Below are 16,979 nucleotides of genomic sequence, written 5' to 3'. Positions count from 1 at the left end.
CAAACCTGGGATGCAATGCAAGGTTTGATATTACATCTAACAGCATAATGTATAAAATAAAAATCGATTAATTTCCCTTTTGAAATTTTTATACAATATAACTGTTAATTTTTAGAACCGATAAATCCTGTGTTAGGAACTATACAGCATCTTGGTTTGTCACTGAAAGTATTTTCATTTACAATAATAAATTAATCATTTTCAGTTAATATAGATTTAGGGATGTTGTAAGTAACAGTGGTACAGATTTTATTATGGCTTGAAACAATTCTTTAGTTTAGCCATTTATTCACGTGTCCGTTATGCTCCCTTTTAAGAGTTTATTTTGTTTGTTTGAAGTCACAAAGTTGGATATAGGTAGATAATAAACTGAAATTGAAACAAAAACCCATTGAATCAAAAGCAGTTGATTTAATTTTCTGTATGGCGCCATTTGATTTCAAAAATGTCAATCTAATCTACAGCTTGCAGACGTAACTAATTTTCTGTAGAGTTTATAAATAAGTACTCCTATGAAAAATTTATATTACTCAACATTCAGCAAAATAGTCATAAAATAAATTTTTGTATTAAATACCTGATATCTCAGATATACTCGATGGGATATAAAAACTACATTTCTGCATTTTTATTATTATTATTTTATTTTTTTTATAAAGTCTCACCTTGCTTGTACTAACTCTTACTGAGCTCTATTTAATAAGTGTCTCTGAATATTAGAAGATGAAAAAATCTTATTCAAATCTTAAAATTTTGTGTGAAAATAAGTAAAGCTTTTGTAGAAAATTTTATAGACTGTAATTTATGTTTTTACTAAGTTAGTAAATACAAAATAAATAAAAAATCAAGATGAGGGTGAGATTTCTGGAAAATATTTCATACTAAAGACACAGGTAAAATTTCAATCAATTCATCATATAAGTTTATAAAAATCTGGCTGTTTGTGCATGATCCACAGTCTATGGTCACTGAACTCTCTTGAGGAGCAAATCAACAAATGGTCAGACTTGTTATTCTAGAACAATAAGCAGTAACATTTAAGATGTATTCCCTTCATATTGTGAGTGGAATACAAATTGGCATGACTTTATTGTGCATCAAACGTGTAATTATAAAATTATAGCTTTTTGTAATCCCAATATGTGGCACACTCACATTTTTTTATTGGACTGAAATATTTTAGCACTAGAGTAATTGATTTCTTAATCTAAGGAATCAATGCTAAAAATTGTAAAGTCTGGCAAATGAATACAACAGTCATTTTTTTAGATTCCACTAATCTGGTGTATAAGTTGATTTTGAATGTAGCAAAGGTATAAATCTGAAAACACACACACACACACACACACACACACACACACACACACACACACATGCACATATATACATACACATACAAACACACCTCTTCTATTTTCCCTTGAATTTTTTTCCCATAGAGCTCTGCTTGATTGCCAATTTAAGTATTCACGGTCCTTTATGCTACGTTCTTTTCCAATTCCCTTCTTCCAGATATTGTCATTGGCATTGCAAATTCATCAAATACATTTTATTCAGAACAGAGCAATTTTTGGAATTACAGAGAAGCAGGGAATAGAAAGAGAGAGAAAGATTGGATAGCCTACCTTTTGATGTTAACAGCATTCTCATCAAGATGGTTTAGAATATGGGTTGACAACTAATCTATGGCTATTTCAATCTGATTGGGTGAGACTTTCCATGCAATTTAATACATCATACCGCACATTTCTCCTTTTTTTATAGTTGCCCATCTTCGTAAAGAAGAAATTTCAGGGAATGCATGAATTAATTTGTCTCCTGAAATAATCGTGCTTGTTAAATAACAAATGTAAATGTTTTAGATGTTTCAATTGACCACTATCATCAGAGATTTTCCTCAGAAATTACTTAATTTATTATTAGCATTGGGAGAAATACTTCCTTCACTGTTTCATCAAATAAACATTTTTCTATTATTACCAAATCTTTTTTTAACTTTTCCATTTTACTCTTGGTTGTTTTCACATAGGTGCAGATGCTTTCTTCAAGTTCTTTTTTGCTCCTGAGGGCATTATTTAAATTATTTCAATTGTTTTTAAAATATAAATCAATCAGTAATTTAAAAAAAAGATATCTGTGTAAATTAATTCATTGTAATTTGATTACTGGGTAAAGTATTTTGTATTTTAATTCACAGAATAGGTTAAAATTTACCAGTTATACAAATAAATAAGAATCATTTATATCAAGTTAGTGTCAATTGTAAGTTGAATTTTTCACATTAAATTCTGTTTGTATCTGTTCATATTTACATTATTTATATAAACAGAATGCAATATAAACAATATTTACATACAATATAAATAGAATAATGACCTTGAAACTTTAGCTTTTCAAGTTTAATAACTTTAAGAAAACATAGGATAACCCCCTCTATGAATCATGAGACCTTGCTCATCATGAGAGGGCTTGAGTGCTCAGTGATACAGAGTAGCTGGATCGAAGGTGCAATCACATTGGAGTGGTATCTGTTGAGAGCCAGACTAAGGAATGATTCCTGAAAGAGGACAGCGGCTCTTTCAGTGGCTGTTAAGGGCATAGGTCAGGAAAACTTAAACGGCCATTTCAACATCACTCAATCTTCTGAGTACTGCATAGCTGAAGGCAATGGAAAACTACAGCTGTTTTTTTCTAAGGAAATGTGACAAAGATATCATTTTCATGTGACAAAGATAGAGATGCCTTCCTTGGTAAAATATTCTGCAGCTAAAATAGTCCCTCATTCAGATTTTCAGGTGGGGACTGCTAAGGAAGGGCTCACAAGAAAATTAAAAAATAACCTTCTACAAGTGTGGAATGTTAGAAGTCTAAAAAGGTTGGTTAGTAGGTTAGTCTAGTAATGTGTTAAAAAAAGATGGTACACCCATTTATAATATAAAAAAAAAAGGTGGGTGTAATTTATTGAAGAGTTATACGAAGGAAATGGATTAGAAGCTGGTGTTATAGAGGAAGAAGAGGAAGTCGAAGAGGATGAAAAGGGTGATACAATACTGAAATCTGAATTTAATAGAACGTTAAAGGATTTGATTGGGAGAAAGGCTCCTGGAATAGACACGATGATTGTAGAATTACTACGCAGTGCAGGTGAGCGAGCGATAAGTATAATTATCTTATAGTAATTAGGACCTTTACTCATCGTTAATACTATTATTTAAAATGTTCATCTTAGTTTTAACAATAACAAATTGTTAAACTGATGCTGTTACAATTAATCAGGCTGAACTTCTGTCAGATAAATAGATGACACTCAATGGTTTTAAATTTATTTTCTATGTTAGGTACAATTAATAGTGGAAATGTTCATGGTTTTATTAAGCTGTATGAAAAACGGGTGTCAAGAATGTTTTAAATATCATGGTAGTTTTTTGTTGAGTCAAATTTCACTTACGATCTTGGGTATCATGTTTTTCGAACTTGTTTGTCTTACATGTGGTTTTTTTCCAAAAGAACAAATTAGAACAAAACATACTTGATAAAGCATATTTATTGTGATGGATTATGTACTAAATTGAATACTGTTTAAAAGAATGCATAATTATGTACAACCTCAGTCATAATCCTGTACAATATAAAAAATAAAAGATACTATGAGTTGAAAGTAATTTGAAAAGTTTTTATGCAACTATGGACATATTTACCTTTTATTACTAACTTTTATTATACGAATAGTTTTTAGTAAGAGAAGAATAGTTTAAAATATATTTATCATCAAATGTATAAAAAAATATGTATGGTAATTGTTTTTCTTTTTTATATCTAATTCACTACATAAAGTCTAAAGGCTTGAATATGAGAATATGATACGTACAATTACAAAAGGGTGAAAAATGCCAAGTTTGATTGAACCCAGAACTTTCCAGATGACATGTATCTTTGGCAGAGATGCTACCATTGTCACATTGAATTAGTAGATGACCAGTTATTTTGTGAAATTAATGATTATTATTGGAGATTATTTGTATTTCTAAGTAATTTTGAATCTTCTTTTATATATCTGAATAATTTTTCTTTCCATGATTATTTTTTTATTATGTAAACCATAAAAAGGACTGTGAAATTTTAGTCTTCATCAAGAAATAATAAGTAAATAATAACACGTCAACATTATCAGACTGCATGCTATAACATTTGGTATATTTAGTGATTTTAATGGTACTGAATTGGAAAATTCATTAATTTGCTGGTGTGTTGTGATATTAGTAACTAATAAACTACTGACCATTAGCACATATGGACAATAATTACAAACAATATTTCTGTTCCATTTAAACCATTTTCATTTGTTCTTCAACTGTACTAATTTGTATTAAAAATTATTCACTGTTAGAATTTCATAATGCATGAGACAATATTAACTATTCTCAAGAAAATTGATTTCATGATATGTAATCTTTTTTTATAGACCCTGTATTCATGTTGTAAATGTACAATTGAAGCAATGTCTCCTCACTGGCCTCAAATACATTTAGATGGAGTCACAAATCTTTGGATTGTTAAACCAGGAGCAAAATCAAGAGGACGAGGAATTCAAGTAATGAGGAAATTAGAAGATATTATAGGTCGAATTGGTAATTTACAATCTAAGGATCCTCGTTATGTTGTTCAAAAGTATATAGGTAACAGATATTCCCTCATTTACATTTAACATTTATTTTTGCTTTAATATTTCTTAACTATACACTAGTACAACTAGATTTATTTAAACAATTTTTATAGGTTAATGGACTGTAATTAACCATTTTTTCTTCTCACCTGAAATTTGTAGAAATTAATGTATTCACATCTAATGATAGGAATGTAAAATTTCACTATTTCTTTTAAGATTACGACATCTATTGAGATTTATTTTTAAGATTTATGACTATTCTTCTCTAATGTTTTAACATCTATCTGTGAAGTATGAGAAGAACTCTCTCTGTATGTGGTCTTACAGCAACATATTATTGTCTTTAAGTTGTTTAGGGAAGACTTTTTGTCTGTTGCTCTAACAATTCAAGTATAAAATCTTTCTTATATAATATCCAGTATCAAAATATGTTTATACTGTTTTTGAAAAAAAAAAAGAACAGAGGAAAACCTTGTTTTATTGCAGTTTTAAGTTGGATATTAAATGAGAGATTTACTACTGTGAACAAAGTGGAGTGAAAGGGTATACAAAGCAGTTGAGAGACTTAAAAACACCCTCATACTAAGTAAATATAATGTAGCTTTACTTCTATTTGACTGAAAAATGAATATTTAAATAAAAAACTATTTTTTGACATAAATGCTTTTTATAAAATCTTAAAATATATATCTTTATTTAAAGAAACCCAAAAGAGTAAAAAACTGTCAGTCACAATACTTTATTCATATTTATTCTGAATTTAGTGAGTATGTTTTGCTGAACTTCATGACAAAAAATTATAATAGTTTAAAATTATTAAAAATGTTTGTAATCACTTAAGTTAATATTCACTTAAATTTCATATAATTTGAAGTAAGTTTTTAATAATAACATTTATATTTATTTATTTTAAATAAAATTTTCTAGTTTTCATTTAATTTTATTTTAAATAATATCTTTAATAATTTTATGTTTAAATGAACATATATATTGTATTTTGACTTTAAAAAAAGATGGTACACCCATTTATAACACAAAAGAAAAGATGGTACACCCATTTATAACACAAAAGAAAAGGTGGGTGTAATTTATTGAAGAGTTATACGGAGGTATAACTCCGGCTTAGGAGGTATTGGTCAGGCTTGATATTTTTGTTACAGTAAAAAATTTGAATATTTCACAAATCTATCTTCTGATGTACAAGTTTTGCAAGTATGTAGTGAATGATTATAAAAAAATAGTTTTTTTCTTAGTCACTGATTCTGTGACTAACAAACTAAAGTTCTAGTTTCTTTACTGAATTAATTACAATTACAATCACTACTTTATGATATTATGGTCATGCCAGGAAATGTTATATGGAGTGATTGATATTGGCAGGTTATGTACAGGAATCTACAGCCTTGAGTTGTGTATGTGATCATAATATAATTATGTCCAATTTTAATAAGTGGGTCCAATTTTCTACTCATTTGAAACTTTTAAACACTTGAATTTGTGGTTGTATAATAATAAAGAATATGATTTTTTTTTGCATACATACTATATTTATTCCATTTTTCAGAAAGACCATTCTTGATTTACAATACCAAATTTGATATTCGCCAATGGTTCCTGGTTACAAGTGCATATCCTTTAACAATATGGATGTATAAGTGAGTACAGTAAACAGTGTCTTGTTAAGTTATTTAAAATTATAATTTTTTAACTTTTGTTATTTTATGGTCATTTTAAAACATTATAAGAAGTTATTATACTGATAATAAAAAATGAGCTTTTTTAAAAATGGTAAATAAAAAAAATAGTGGTATTGGGTAATACAGAACTTTCATGTACTCTGTAGAGAAGTATTATGTATGTACATATGTCAGTTATTTTTATCTACACATAGAAAGTTTTTTAGCATTATTGCAAGTATTTTTTAACTGATTTGTGAGCAAAGTACTTGACATTGCATTAGCTTGAAATCCCTTTGAACAATACTTTTTTTTTAAATGACAGCTGATGAGATAAACTTTTAACTTGAAAAAATAATCACTTTTTGTAATTTTATGAAATTTCCTTGAAGTAATATATAAAGAAGTAGAAATTTAATACTCCATATCAAATTACAATTTTATCAAAACTGTATAAATCATTATTTAAGTTAATCAAAGTAAATCATGTTTTAAACACATTGTTTTAAAGAATTGTAAAACAAATTTTAATTGTGTGTAAATGCTAAAACTAGATGACAAAAATGAATAAAAAATAAGTCACAGAAACCTGGTTTAAAAATTTTGCAGGTTTACTTATTTTAGTGCAGTTAAGTACCCTTCTTGTGAACAATTCTAAAATATAAATTGAGATGCATACAAAATTACAATAGGATAAAGAATTGGTTACTTAAAAATGCTCAATCTTCATGAAGGAGATTAATTTGGATAATCCAGAATCTCAGTTTTTAAAATCAACCAACTTAGCATATTTGTAACTTGCTTAACTTAGTGTATTTGTAATTATTTGTTTAAATATGTTTTTAAACATAATGAACTCTTGTGTTCACACCTATGTGTTGCTATGTGTTGTCTATACCTATAAAATTCTATATGACCAGTTTCTTTAGATAATGTCAGATCATTTTTTCTTTCAATAATAATAAGTGTTCTGCCCAAAGGCAAATTTTCAGATGGCTGCCCTCAATTCTGCTCGATTGTGTGCCATCCATTTCATTTTATAGTAACTTTCTTTCCTTTTTATATTGTCTACCAGCTTCATTTGCTTCTGACCTTTTGCTTTTCTCCCCGTTACAAATCCCTCCAATGCCGTCACCAACAGGCTCAGTCTCAGCCAATGTCACAACCAACTGCATTTTTTTCTTTTTATTATTTTGATAATCGCCCTCTCTTCTCCCACTCAACAAAGCACCTCCTCATTCCGAACTCTTTCCATCCAGCTGATCTTTTCCATCCTCCTCTCCCAACCCATATTTCAAAGGCCTCTAATCTTCTCTCCTCTCTCTTCCTAATAGTCCATGTTTCTGCCCCATAAAGGGCCGCACTCCACACAAAACATTTTGTAAGTTTTTTCCTTAGTTGCAGATCTAGTTTGCTATGTAGCACTCTCCTCATTTTGCTGAATGTTTCCTTTACCCTAGCAATTTCTACCTTAATTTCCTGATCACACTTCATATCTTCCTTAAAAAATGCCACTTGAATTTTAACAATTTTTTTCAGTTAGATAAAATTCAAGTGACATTTTTTTAATAACGTTAATTAAATTAGTATTTAAATTTTTATGGACTGATATGCACTACTTTTAGCATGTTATTCTGTATTTATATAAATATTCTTTTTTTTGAAGGGAAAGTTATCTACGATTTTGCTCTCAGTTGTTTTCACTGAGTAATATGCATGAGTCTATTCATTTAAGTAATAATGCTGTCCAGTGCAAGTATAAGAATGCAAAACGTGATCAGGCTTTACCAGATGAAAATATGTGGGATTGTTATACATTTAAAACATACTTAAGGTAAGTATTTTTACTGTTAAATTTTTTATTTGTTTGTATTTTCATTAATAATTTTTATACATTTTTTTACAGATGAAGCTGAAGTAAATTTTTCAGTGAAGGTTTTGTATGAAGTTTTAATATTTTTATATTATATATACATTCACTAAAATTTTAATATAAAATGATTAATAATTCATTTTTTACTATAAAACATATATGGAGTCAAACTAAGAAGGTTGCGGGCTTGACTAGCCTATTCTGGATACAAATGTTTTTATCAAAGTTCCTCCTAAAAATTTCCAATCCTTAGTCCTTAAAATAGTTTGAAGTTTTTGTGCCTCAAAGGAATTAGAAAATTTTTCTGATGTCAGGGTAATTAAAAAAAAAGAGTGAGCTCTAAATAAATAAAATTAAAAGGAAGTAATTTGTTTGTAATGTAATTTATTCATCTGGATTTCTTTATTAATTTCTGATACTTTAAATCAAATATTATTTTTTATAAAAGAAAGTCCATCAAATAGGTTGATGCCAAAATAAGATAAAATTGTTTTTTATTCATTTGATAAAGATCGCCACATAATTATTGATAATTGAGAGACAGCATAGTAGGATATTGAATGAGTTTTCATATAATGTTAATGTTATAGTCATTTATATTATAATAAAATTAGTCTGAGTGTTATAGTCAGGTTCTAATAGAGAATAATTGTTATTCTTTCTTGACATTTTGTGAAAGTAAATACAGGCCAATCAAATGATGGCATTTATCAAATGCCATCTCAAGAGTGCACAAGATCTAAAGTGCTACTTTAGACATACTTAATATTGATTGCCTTTATCAAGATGTACAACAATTTTTAAGGTATAAAAAGCTTATTGTACATGGGCTTTTAATTTAGACCATGAAGTTTTTCAGTTTTTTAATTGCCAATTAGGTAATTAAGAAGTATGTTTTTTAGAGTTATTTTTTGTGATGATGCTATTTATAAAACTGTTTTTATTACAATAACCCAGTTCTATTAATGTGGGTTCATTATGAAATTATATAATTTTATTTGTTTAATGTATTTTAAACAGAATACAGCAAACTTGATCTATACACAAAATTTACAACTTTATTAATCTACATTACACTTATTTTCTAGAGCAATTGGTCAAGCTGACATGTGGGATAAAGTTATTTATCCTGGAATGAGGGAAAGTATTACTGGTACACTACTTGCTGCCCAGGAACATATGGAACAACGTAAGAATTGTTTTGAATTATATGGTGCAGATTTTATGTTGACTGAAGATTTAGTCCCTTGGTTAATAGAAATTAATTCATCTCCTTGTATGTCTCCAACAACGAGTGTTACTGCAAGAATGTGTTCACAGTGCCTTGAAGATGTAATTAAAGGTAAATATATTTACTCAATAGAAATTAATTAACACAGTTATGCGAGTTTGTGAACTAATGTTGGGTGATGCTAAGATTGATATTCTAATATAAGTATATTTTACAAAATTGTCAATCTTTTTTACTGATACTAAATACTATAGATTATGGATACTCTAAATACTAAATATTCATTTGCTACTTTGGAAATTATTATGGTTGAAAACTAGTCATTGTTATAGTTATGTATTTAGGGATGATATATGGGATCACATCATATGTATATATGATATATACATCACCTTAATAAACTTGGCAGGTCTAATTTGCTCTTAAAGTTGAGTAAAGTACTTAGTACTTACTTACTTAATGAAGAGTGAAGTACTTACTTACTTAATGTTATGAAATTGAAAACTTTCAAAAACAACTTGTACTTCTAAATATCATGTCACCTGTTCAACAATCATTGTAAGTATTTTATTCCACACATAATATTGTAACACATACTAAATACAATATGATGCAGCTAGTTGGCTATAACTGGATGAATAATCAAGCTAATTGACTCGGATATATCATGACAGATAAGGAGCAATTAAAATATTCCTAATAGGAAGTGATAGCTACCAAAAAACTATAAAATTTAGCAGGAAAAAGAAGAGAATGGAGATTGAGATGATATAAGGGAATCTCCATCTGAAAACCAATAAACATAACATCATGAATATGTTAATGCAGCTCTTCTTGTACATCACCTAACATTTGGTGTCATGTGAACTTTTTTTGCATTAGAAAATTTTATGAAATTTACAGAATTTTATGCAAAATAAAATTTATGGAATCATCATAATTTGATGATAATTAAAAAAACAGAAAAATGTAATTAATTATTAAAAATCATTAATGATTTATATTAAAATTATTGAGTAGTTCTTCTAAAGATCTCTAGGAGCTATTTTTTACTACCTCACTCAGTTGAATTGTCAATTATTAATGGTACCTGTCTTAAAAATGTTAAGAAACTTTTTTTGTATCATTCCCTGGAGGTTTGGTACAAAGTGTAGGTTGACTTGAATCTAATGTAATTATTATAAACTTACAATTATGTTACTTATTATTTAATATTATTTGGAAAGATAGGGAATTCTTCAATGAAGTAAACACATTTTTCAATTAAAAAATTTCTTTAATTAGATAACACAAGATAATACCTACATCTATCTGTACCAGTAAATAAGATGTCAATTTATATCAAAATCAAAAGAGAATTAAAAAATTAATTCTCTTTATTACAAAATTCTGAATTAAAAATTATTCATTGCATGGAATGCCATGTTTTATGTTTTCTTTAAATAACACTGCAGTAGTGTATTTATATGGTTGATATACTAATTATATTAATGGTATTAACACAAATAATACAGTTTTTCTTTTTCTCATAAGTAACATTTTAAGAAGTTTTTTATGTGATTTTGTTTTTGTGGAATGATGAAATATTAAGATATTATAGTTTCACTACCTTCAGAATTTTTACAAATTTTGTAAAAATTTTTACTTTAATAATATTAAAAGTTATCAACAACTCAATTTCAGGTTGAGGAAATAGTTTTTTCACAGGATCTTTTAGAGCTAATTGCTCTCAGTAATATTTTTGATATTATATTTTATTACTTTTTTAAGTGATATTATATTTCGTCAGTTATTCATTGAATTTATTTATTTATCGTTACCAATATATTTGCATCACTGTAATTTCATGTTATTATTATTATTTTTTGTCTATTTATAGGCTGTAACTATTTTTCTGTTTTGTTAATTCATTTTGTATTTTGTTATTGCACTCTATTCAAGATTTTCTTATGGTTTTCCTTGATGCTTTGAGGAAAGACAGGATCATTTCTTTTTGTTTTATATGTAATAGCAGACACCTATCATAACATTCTTGATATGATTTATATGTAGAAATTTATTCTAATTTGAATAAAGAATTAAAAAATTTGTTTATTAGAATATTTGTTTTGTTTATCTTGCTGAAATCAGAAAGTATGCAATGAGGACATATGTGTATTATGTTAGATTTTTACATAATTTGGACTGGATATATGTTAATTAATGGTTTTTTCTTTTTTAGTGGTTGTGGACCGAAGACATAATAAGCAAGCTGACACTGGAATGTTTGAACTGGTTTATAAACAACAAGTTGTTCCCTCACAGCCCTATATGGGAATGAATCTAACTGTACGTGGAACAAAAATTCAGAGAAGTCCGAAGTCAAAACGTAAAAGAAGACCTTTTAATGAACCAGAAGTATCACTGAATATCCAGTTACCATCAGGTATTAAAGGTGTTATTGAAGATCTTTCAGTTGAATTAACTAATAACAAAAATGTAATCAAACCAATACCTGCTCCTCCTCCAACACCTCCAACACCAGAACCACCTCCTAATGGTAGTCGAAGGGATTCTAATTGTTCCTCGGATGGTAGCTCATCTAGCTCATCCAATTCATCATCAACATCATCATCATCATCATCATCATCATCATCATCAACAGAAGATGAAACTGACAGTGAAGATGAAAATAATCGTAAACATTTTTCAAATAGTAATAGTACTGATAGAAACCACAGAAAAATACAAAAAGAAATGTTAATTAAAAATAACCAGTTAAAAGAATTTAGTGATAAAAATGATAAAAAAATGACAAATGGATTAGATATTGATAATACTAATTCTGAAACTTCTCATCACAGGTGTCTGAATGATATTGAAGATAAAGATAAACAAAAGTTAATCGAAAATAGCCAGTTTTTAAAACCAAAACAATTCACTTTAAAATCACAAGAAAAGTCTACAGAAAGACTGGTTAGAGGTATACCACCAAAAATAATCAAATCTGAACCTAATAAATTAAAAAAAATATATGAAACAGATCAGAAAGATGAAATGCTTTATGACTGGAAACAAAGAGTAGATAAGACACGAGAAACTTGTGAAAAAATGTTATTAAAATTAAAAGAATTTAGAGAAAATGATATTACGTGTAAAGTTCATCGTGGTGTTATTTGGAAAGCTGATGGTGAAATGATGGAAGAGATAATGAAAAAGTTACAGAAGCAACCAAAGAGAAAAACGTTTATGGATAGATTACCGATTGTTTGTTCAAGAAGATCATCTATGAAAACAACTAACATTTCGACAGCATTTTGTCCATCACCCATTCCAACACGTTATACTATTAACAATAACAATATTATGTATAACAAAGTTAAAAATTCATTACCCCAGATAAGACAAAAGAAAAAATTATCTTTAATGAATGAAAATCTTTATGCGGTAGGTTTACAGCTAACATGTCAAAAAATATCACCATCTCCTTCACCAAGAGAACATTTATTACTTCCAATGGGAAATGAACAATGTCATGGAATAAATTTAACTTCAATTTCTAATGCATTAGCTGCTAATTGTATGTGATAAAATTAATATATACATATATATTTTTTTAACATCTCATAACATACTCATTATGTGATTATATTAATTCAAATTTCTTTATTCATGATAAAATGAGTATGTATATTTTTATAAAAATACTATAAATTATGATTGGTGCCTTTTAATATGACATCCTTATAAGTTCAGCATGTAATGTAATATTTTTTTGTAACAGTTTCGGTAATTTATATTGCTGTGGGTAAAATATATTATGTATAAAAGCGATAACTGTGCTATTTTAAATTACTGTCTATTGTGCTGAATCTATAACTGTCCAAATGAAATGAAAATAACTTTGTAAAATGTAATTAAAATTACATTTAATAATTGATTACATAAATGTAATCAATTATTAGCTTAAAAAATAACTGTATTTTACTGAAAAACTTTAATTATATTACTATAAAATAAAAATTAAGTTAAATAAAAAATGTATCAATTGTTGAAATCATTATTTTTACACAAATAATAATTTTATATTGATTTAACATATCATCAGCAGTAACATTTAATTTTATTTCAGATGAAATATTATTTTAATCATGTCTAGAAGGAAATTTGGGAAATTAAAGAATAAGACTGATTCAAAGTAAAAGTATAAAGCATTTTTAAAACTATTCTTTAAGATTATTGTGTAAAACAGTTCACATGATTTTACTGGTTCATTAACTGAAGATTTATGTAGAATGTGTTCTATTTATATGCAGAGTCTCCTGTATAAAATACTACCTGATGATCAGAATTCAGTAAATTATGAGTTTGTAAATTATGTTTAACTTGTGGAAACAAATCATTCATCCAATATCTTGCCAGTGTGGCAATACATCAGACTTACTGTCTTGGTAGCTTTAACAACGTGACCAATATTCTCTCAACCACTAATCATGCAGTGCGATGGTGGATGTAGTTTATTCGCTTGAGGAGCATGTTTTTGTTCTTGTGTATTTCAACACATTTTTTCTGATCGCATTAAATAATCTTTTCCTTTTTAAGTAATCAGAGCAGTTAGCCGTTAATACCCGTAGGACATCCACATTGAGATTTGTGGGAGAGTTCAAATTTGGTGGATCAGTTAGTGATGGATTCAGATCTATTTTCATTTGTTAGTTCAAAACTTTTGAGTTCAAAAGGTTCAAGTAACCTTCTTTCCTAGTACTTATAAGTTATATAATCTGTAAACTGAGCGATATCAATGATTATTATTGGAATTGTCAGTGCTATCCATTGAAACAGATCTAACAAGATCTACTATTGTTTATGAAACAAAATTGTTGAATTTTCAGCCATATTAAATTCAAACAACACTACTTATTAATCTTGATGGATTGATTAAGTTTTTTGTTGGTACTCTTGTACCAACAAAATTTCATAATAGTCTGCTATGTTTAATGTGTTGTTTATTTAATATACATAGTATATCAAAGTAGGCATTTGTAATTACTTAAGTATAACAAAGATTTCTGTTTAGATTTTCAGCCTAGTTGAATTGTATTTCTGTTTTATTTTTTTTAAATATTTGCACAAATTTTAACAACTTTAAATTTATCTTTGTTTTTAAATTAAAAAAAATCTAAGATAGATATTGATCTGAAAAAAATCAATAAAAATTTACTTGTTCAGTAAAAAATAGATTAGAAGCCATATAAAACAAGCATGTTTTTACTATTACTGTTAAGTAGAATATGGCCAGATAATAAAAATTAGTTTAACATATCACCTGACCCTATAAGAGAAGATACCCACCAAGTGACGGTTATGGTCGCCACACCACCCTTGCTGAGTTCATTTTAACATATTTGGTTTCTATTGAACTAAACAAAAAAATTGTTCATTCTTTATTATCTCTAGTTAAGCCTTTATTCAAATATTCTGTACATTATGATCAATACTTTTGTTCATTTAGTTGTAAATGAATTTGTTTCCTTAGAATAATAAACCTATTAAAAATTACTCAGTGAAAAAGTCAATGCTTGACTCTGAGAAGGATTGAAAGCATTGTAATATGTTTAATTTTATTTGTGCAAAAAAAAAAAATTAAAAATTAATTTTCTTTATTTAATTTGTTTACTATGTATTTATTTTTATCAGTATTTAAAACCATTAAGTGGTCTCCTAAATGAAACTAATCACCATCATGATGAATGAATAAAAATATAACATTATTACAGTTCTCTAAAGTTTTTACAGTAGCCTATTTATTTTTTATGTTTGAATTAATCCGCCATAAAAAAAACTTTACTTGAGAAAATGAAATACAACATCAGTAGAAGTTTCCTAGTTACTTAAAAATCATGGTTTTATGTTTAAATACCTATTTCATTGTTGCTCTTAGTTTGAGTTAATATCTTCTTCTGTGGTCAGTTTTTAATTATCAAACTTATGCCTAATGGTAATAGAGTATAACTTCAATTTCAAATAGGTGTTCTCATGTTATAAAATAGAATTGAATCCTGGGATTCATAATTTTTTTTCTTACTTTATTATAGTGTGAAAGTATGATTCATTGAAACGGTAAAACTCACTAACAATTTACAAGTTATTTAACATTAACTGAAGCTAATGATTATTTAACTGAAAATATTTCAATCTATCAATCTGTAAAAATTTAGTTCACAAAAAAAGTATGAAAAATAAGTTCTTTTAATAAAAACCTGTGATTGGTAAGAGATAGTTCATGTGTAAAATCAGGATCAGAATTCATTAATATTGAATATTAATATATTATATTGTTATATATAATATAATATTCAATATTATATATTGAAGTATATATAATTTTTTTTTTAATAAAGCATTTACGATCTCTGAAGGATGTATATAATAATTAGTTATAAAGAGTAATACTGATGTAGTTAGTGTTATCATTAGATTTTTTTATATGTTATAATGCTTTTAACAAGAAAAAGGAAAGAGTATGTTTTGGTTTATTAACAATAATTTGTTTATAAGCTGGATTTTGAGTCCAGTTTGAGAAGTTAAAAATTTAATTCCAATTATAAACTACAGTGATTTATTTGTAAACTTTGAAGTGTAATTTTAAAATTTAATTCGGTAAATTGAAATTGTATGTTCTGAGTAAAAAAAGGAGATAAGTTATTCCTAATTCTGTGATTAAAGGTTTATGTATCACTTTTAAGCCGTGATATCTTAAAATTTTGCAACATTTAAAAAAAAAATCATGTATTGATAATAATTATATTTAAAGCAAAGTTTTACTTTTGATTAGTGTGTTTTCAAAGCAGATACCTATTTCAGAGAATGTCAAAAGTATTATTAAGTAATATTAAAATTTAATATAATTACTATCAATGGTCAGATCTGACCTGACATGTATATTTTTGTGTGTTGATACTTAAAGCATTCTGTTCCACAAATCTTTCTTTTGATATCTTATATTTGGGGATTCCCAACAACTATGATATAAATAAATGTTATATAAATTTTTTAGGGCTTGATTTGACCTAATGGCAATATTATTACTAGTTTTTATAATTTTTTAATATTTTATTCTTATTTTTGAAATTTATTGGCTCACTTATTTTGAATGAATAAAAATACTGTATGAAGAAAGTAAGTGTTTGGGTTTTCTGGTCTTTGTCGTTAAGAGAAAATATGAAAATGAACAACTGAATGTTGAATATAATGAATCATTTTGATATCAACAACAACAACCAGCAAGAAACATAATTCAAACTGTAAGATTATATCCTACAGTTTAGTTATCAACTTGTATGATATAATAATTCTGGTGCTGCTCCAGAAAATTTTTTTCTGGGCCTTTTCAAAGCCATGGTTACAGTTTTCTGTAAAATAAAAGAACCGAAAAAAATGAATCAAACAGAATAGCTGGAAGAAGGATAATAATCAAATTTTACATTCAAGAATTCTATTACATTCAAGATTATGGTACACAATTTTTAAGCAGATTGTACTTAAACCATATTC

The 16,979-nt window shown here is 27.2% G+C and overlaps 1 protein-coding gene across 1 annotated transcript in view; it reads left to right on the top strand.

Moving 5' to 3' along the window:
• Positions 1-13,305, top strand: part of LOC142319487 (tubulin monoglycylase TTLL3-like) — a 56,769-nt gene extending 43,464 nt beyond the window's left edge. Inside the window, exons 7-11 of the mRNA XM_075356815.1 lie at positions 4,463-4,676; positions 6,231-6,321; positions 8,009-8,176; positions 9,304-9,557; positions 11,668-13,305. Coding sequence (XP_075212930.1) covers positions 4,463-4,676; positions 6,231-6,321; positions 8,009-8,176; positions 9,304-9,557; positions 11,668-13,013 — 2,073 coding nt within the window. The 3' untranslated portion in view covers positions 13,014-13,305. The remainder of the gene's footprint in view (positions 1-4,462; positions 4,677-6,230; positions 6,322-8,008; positions 8,177-9,303; positions 9,558-11,667) is intronic.
• Positions 13,306-16,979: the final 3,674 nt, after the last annotated feature.

This window comes from Lycorma delicatula, chromosome 2 (assembly GCF_047948215.1).
Source record: "Lycorma delicatula isolate Av1 chromosome 2, ASM4794821v1, whole genome shotgun sequence".
NCBI classification, from domain to species: Eukaryota; Metazoa; Arthropoda; class Insecta; order Hemiptera; family Fulgoridae; genus Lycorma; species Lycorma delicatula.
This window is presented reverse-complemented; position numbering and strand designations above follow the sequence as displayed.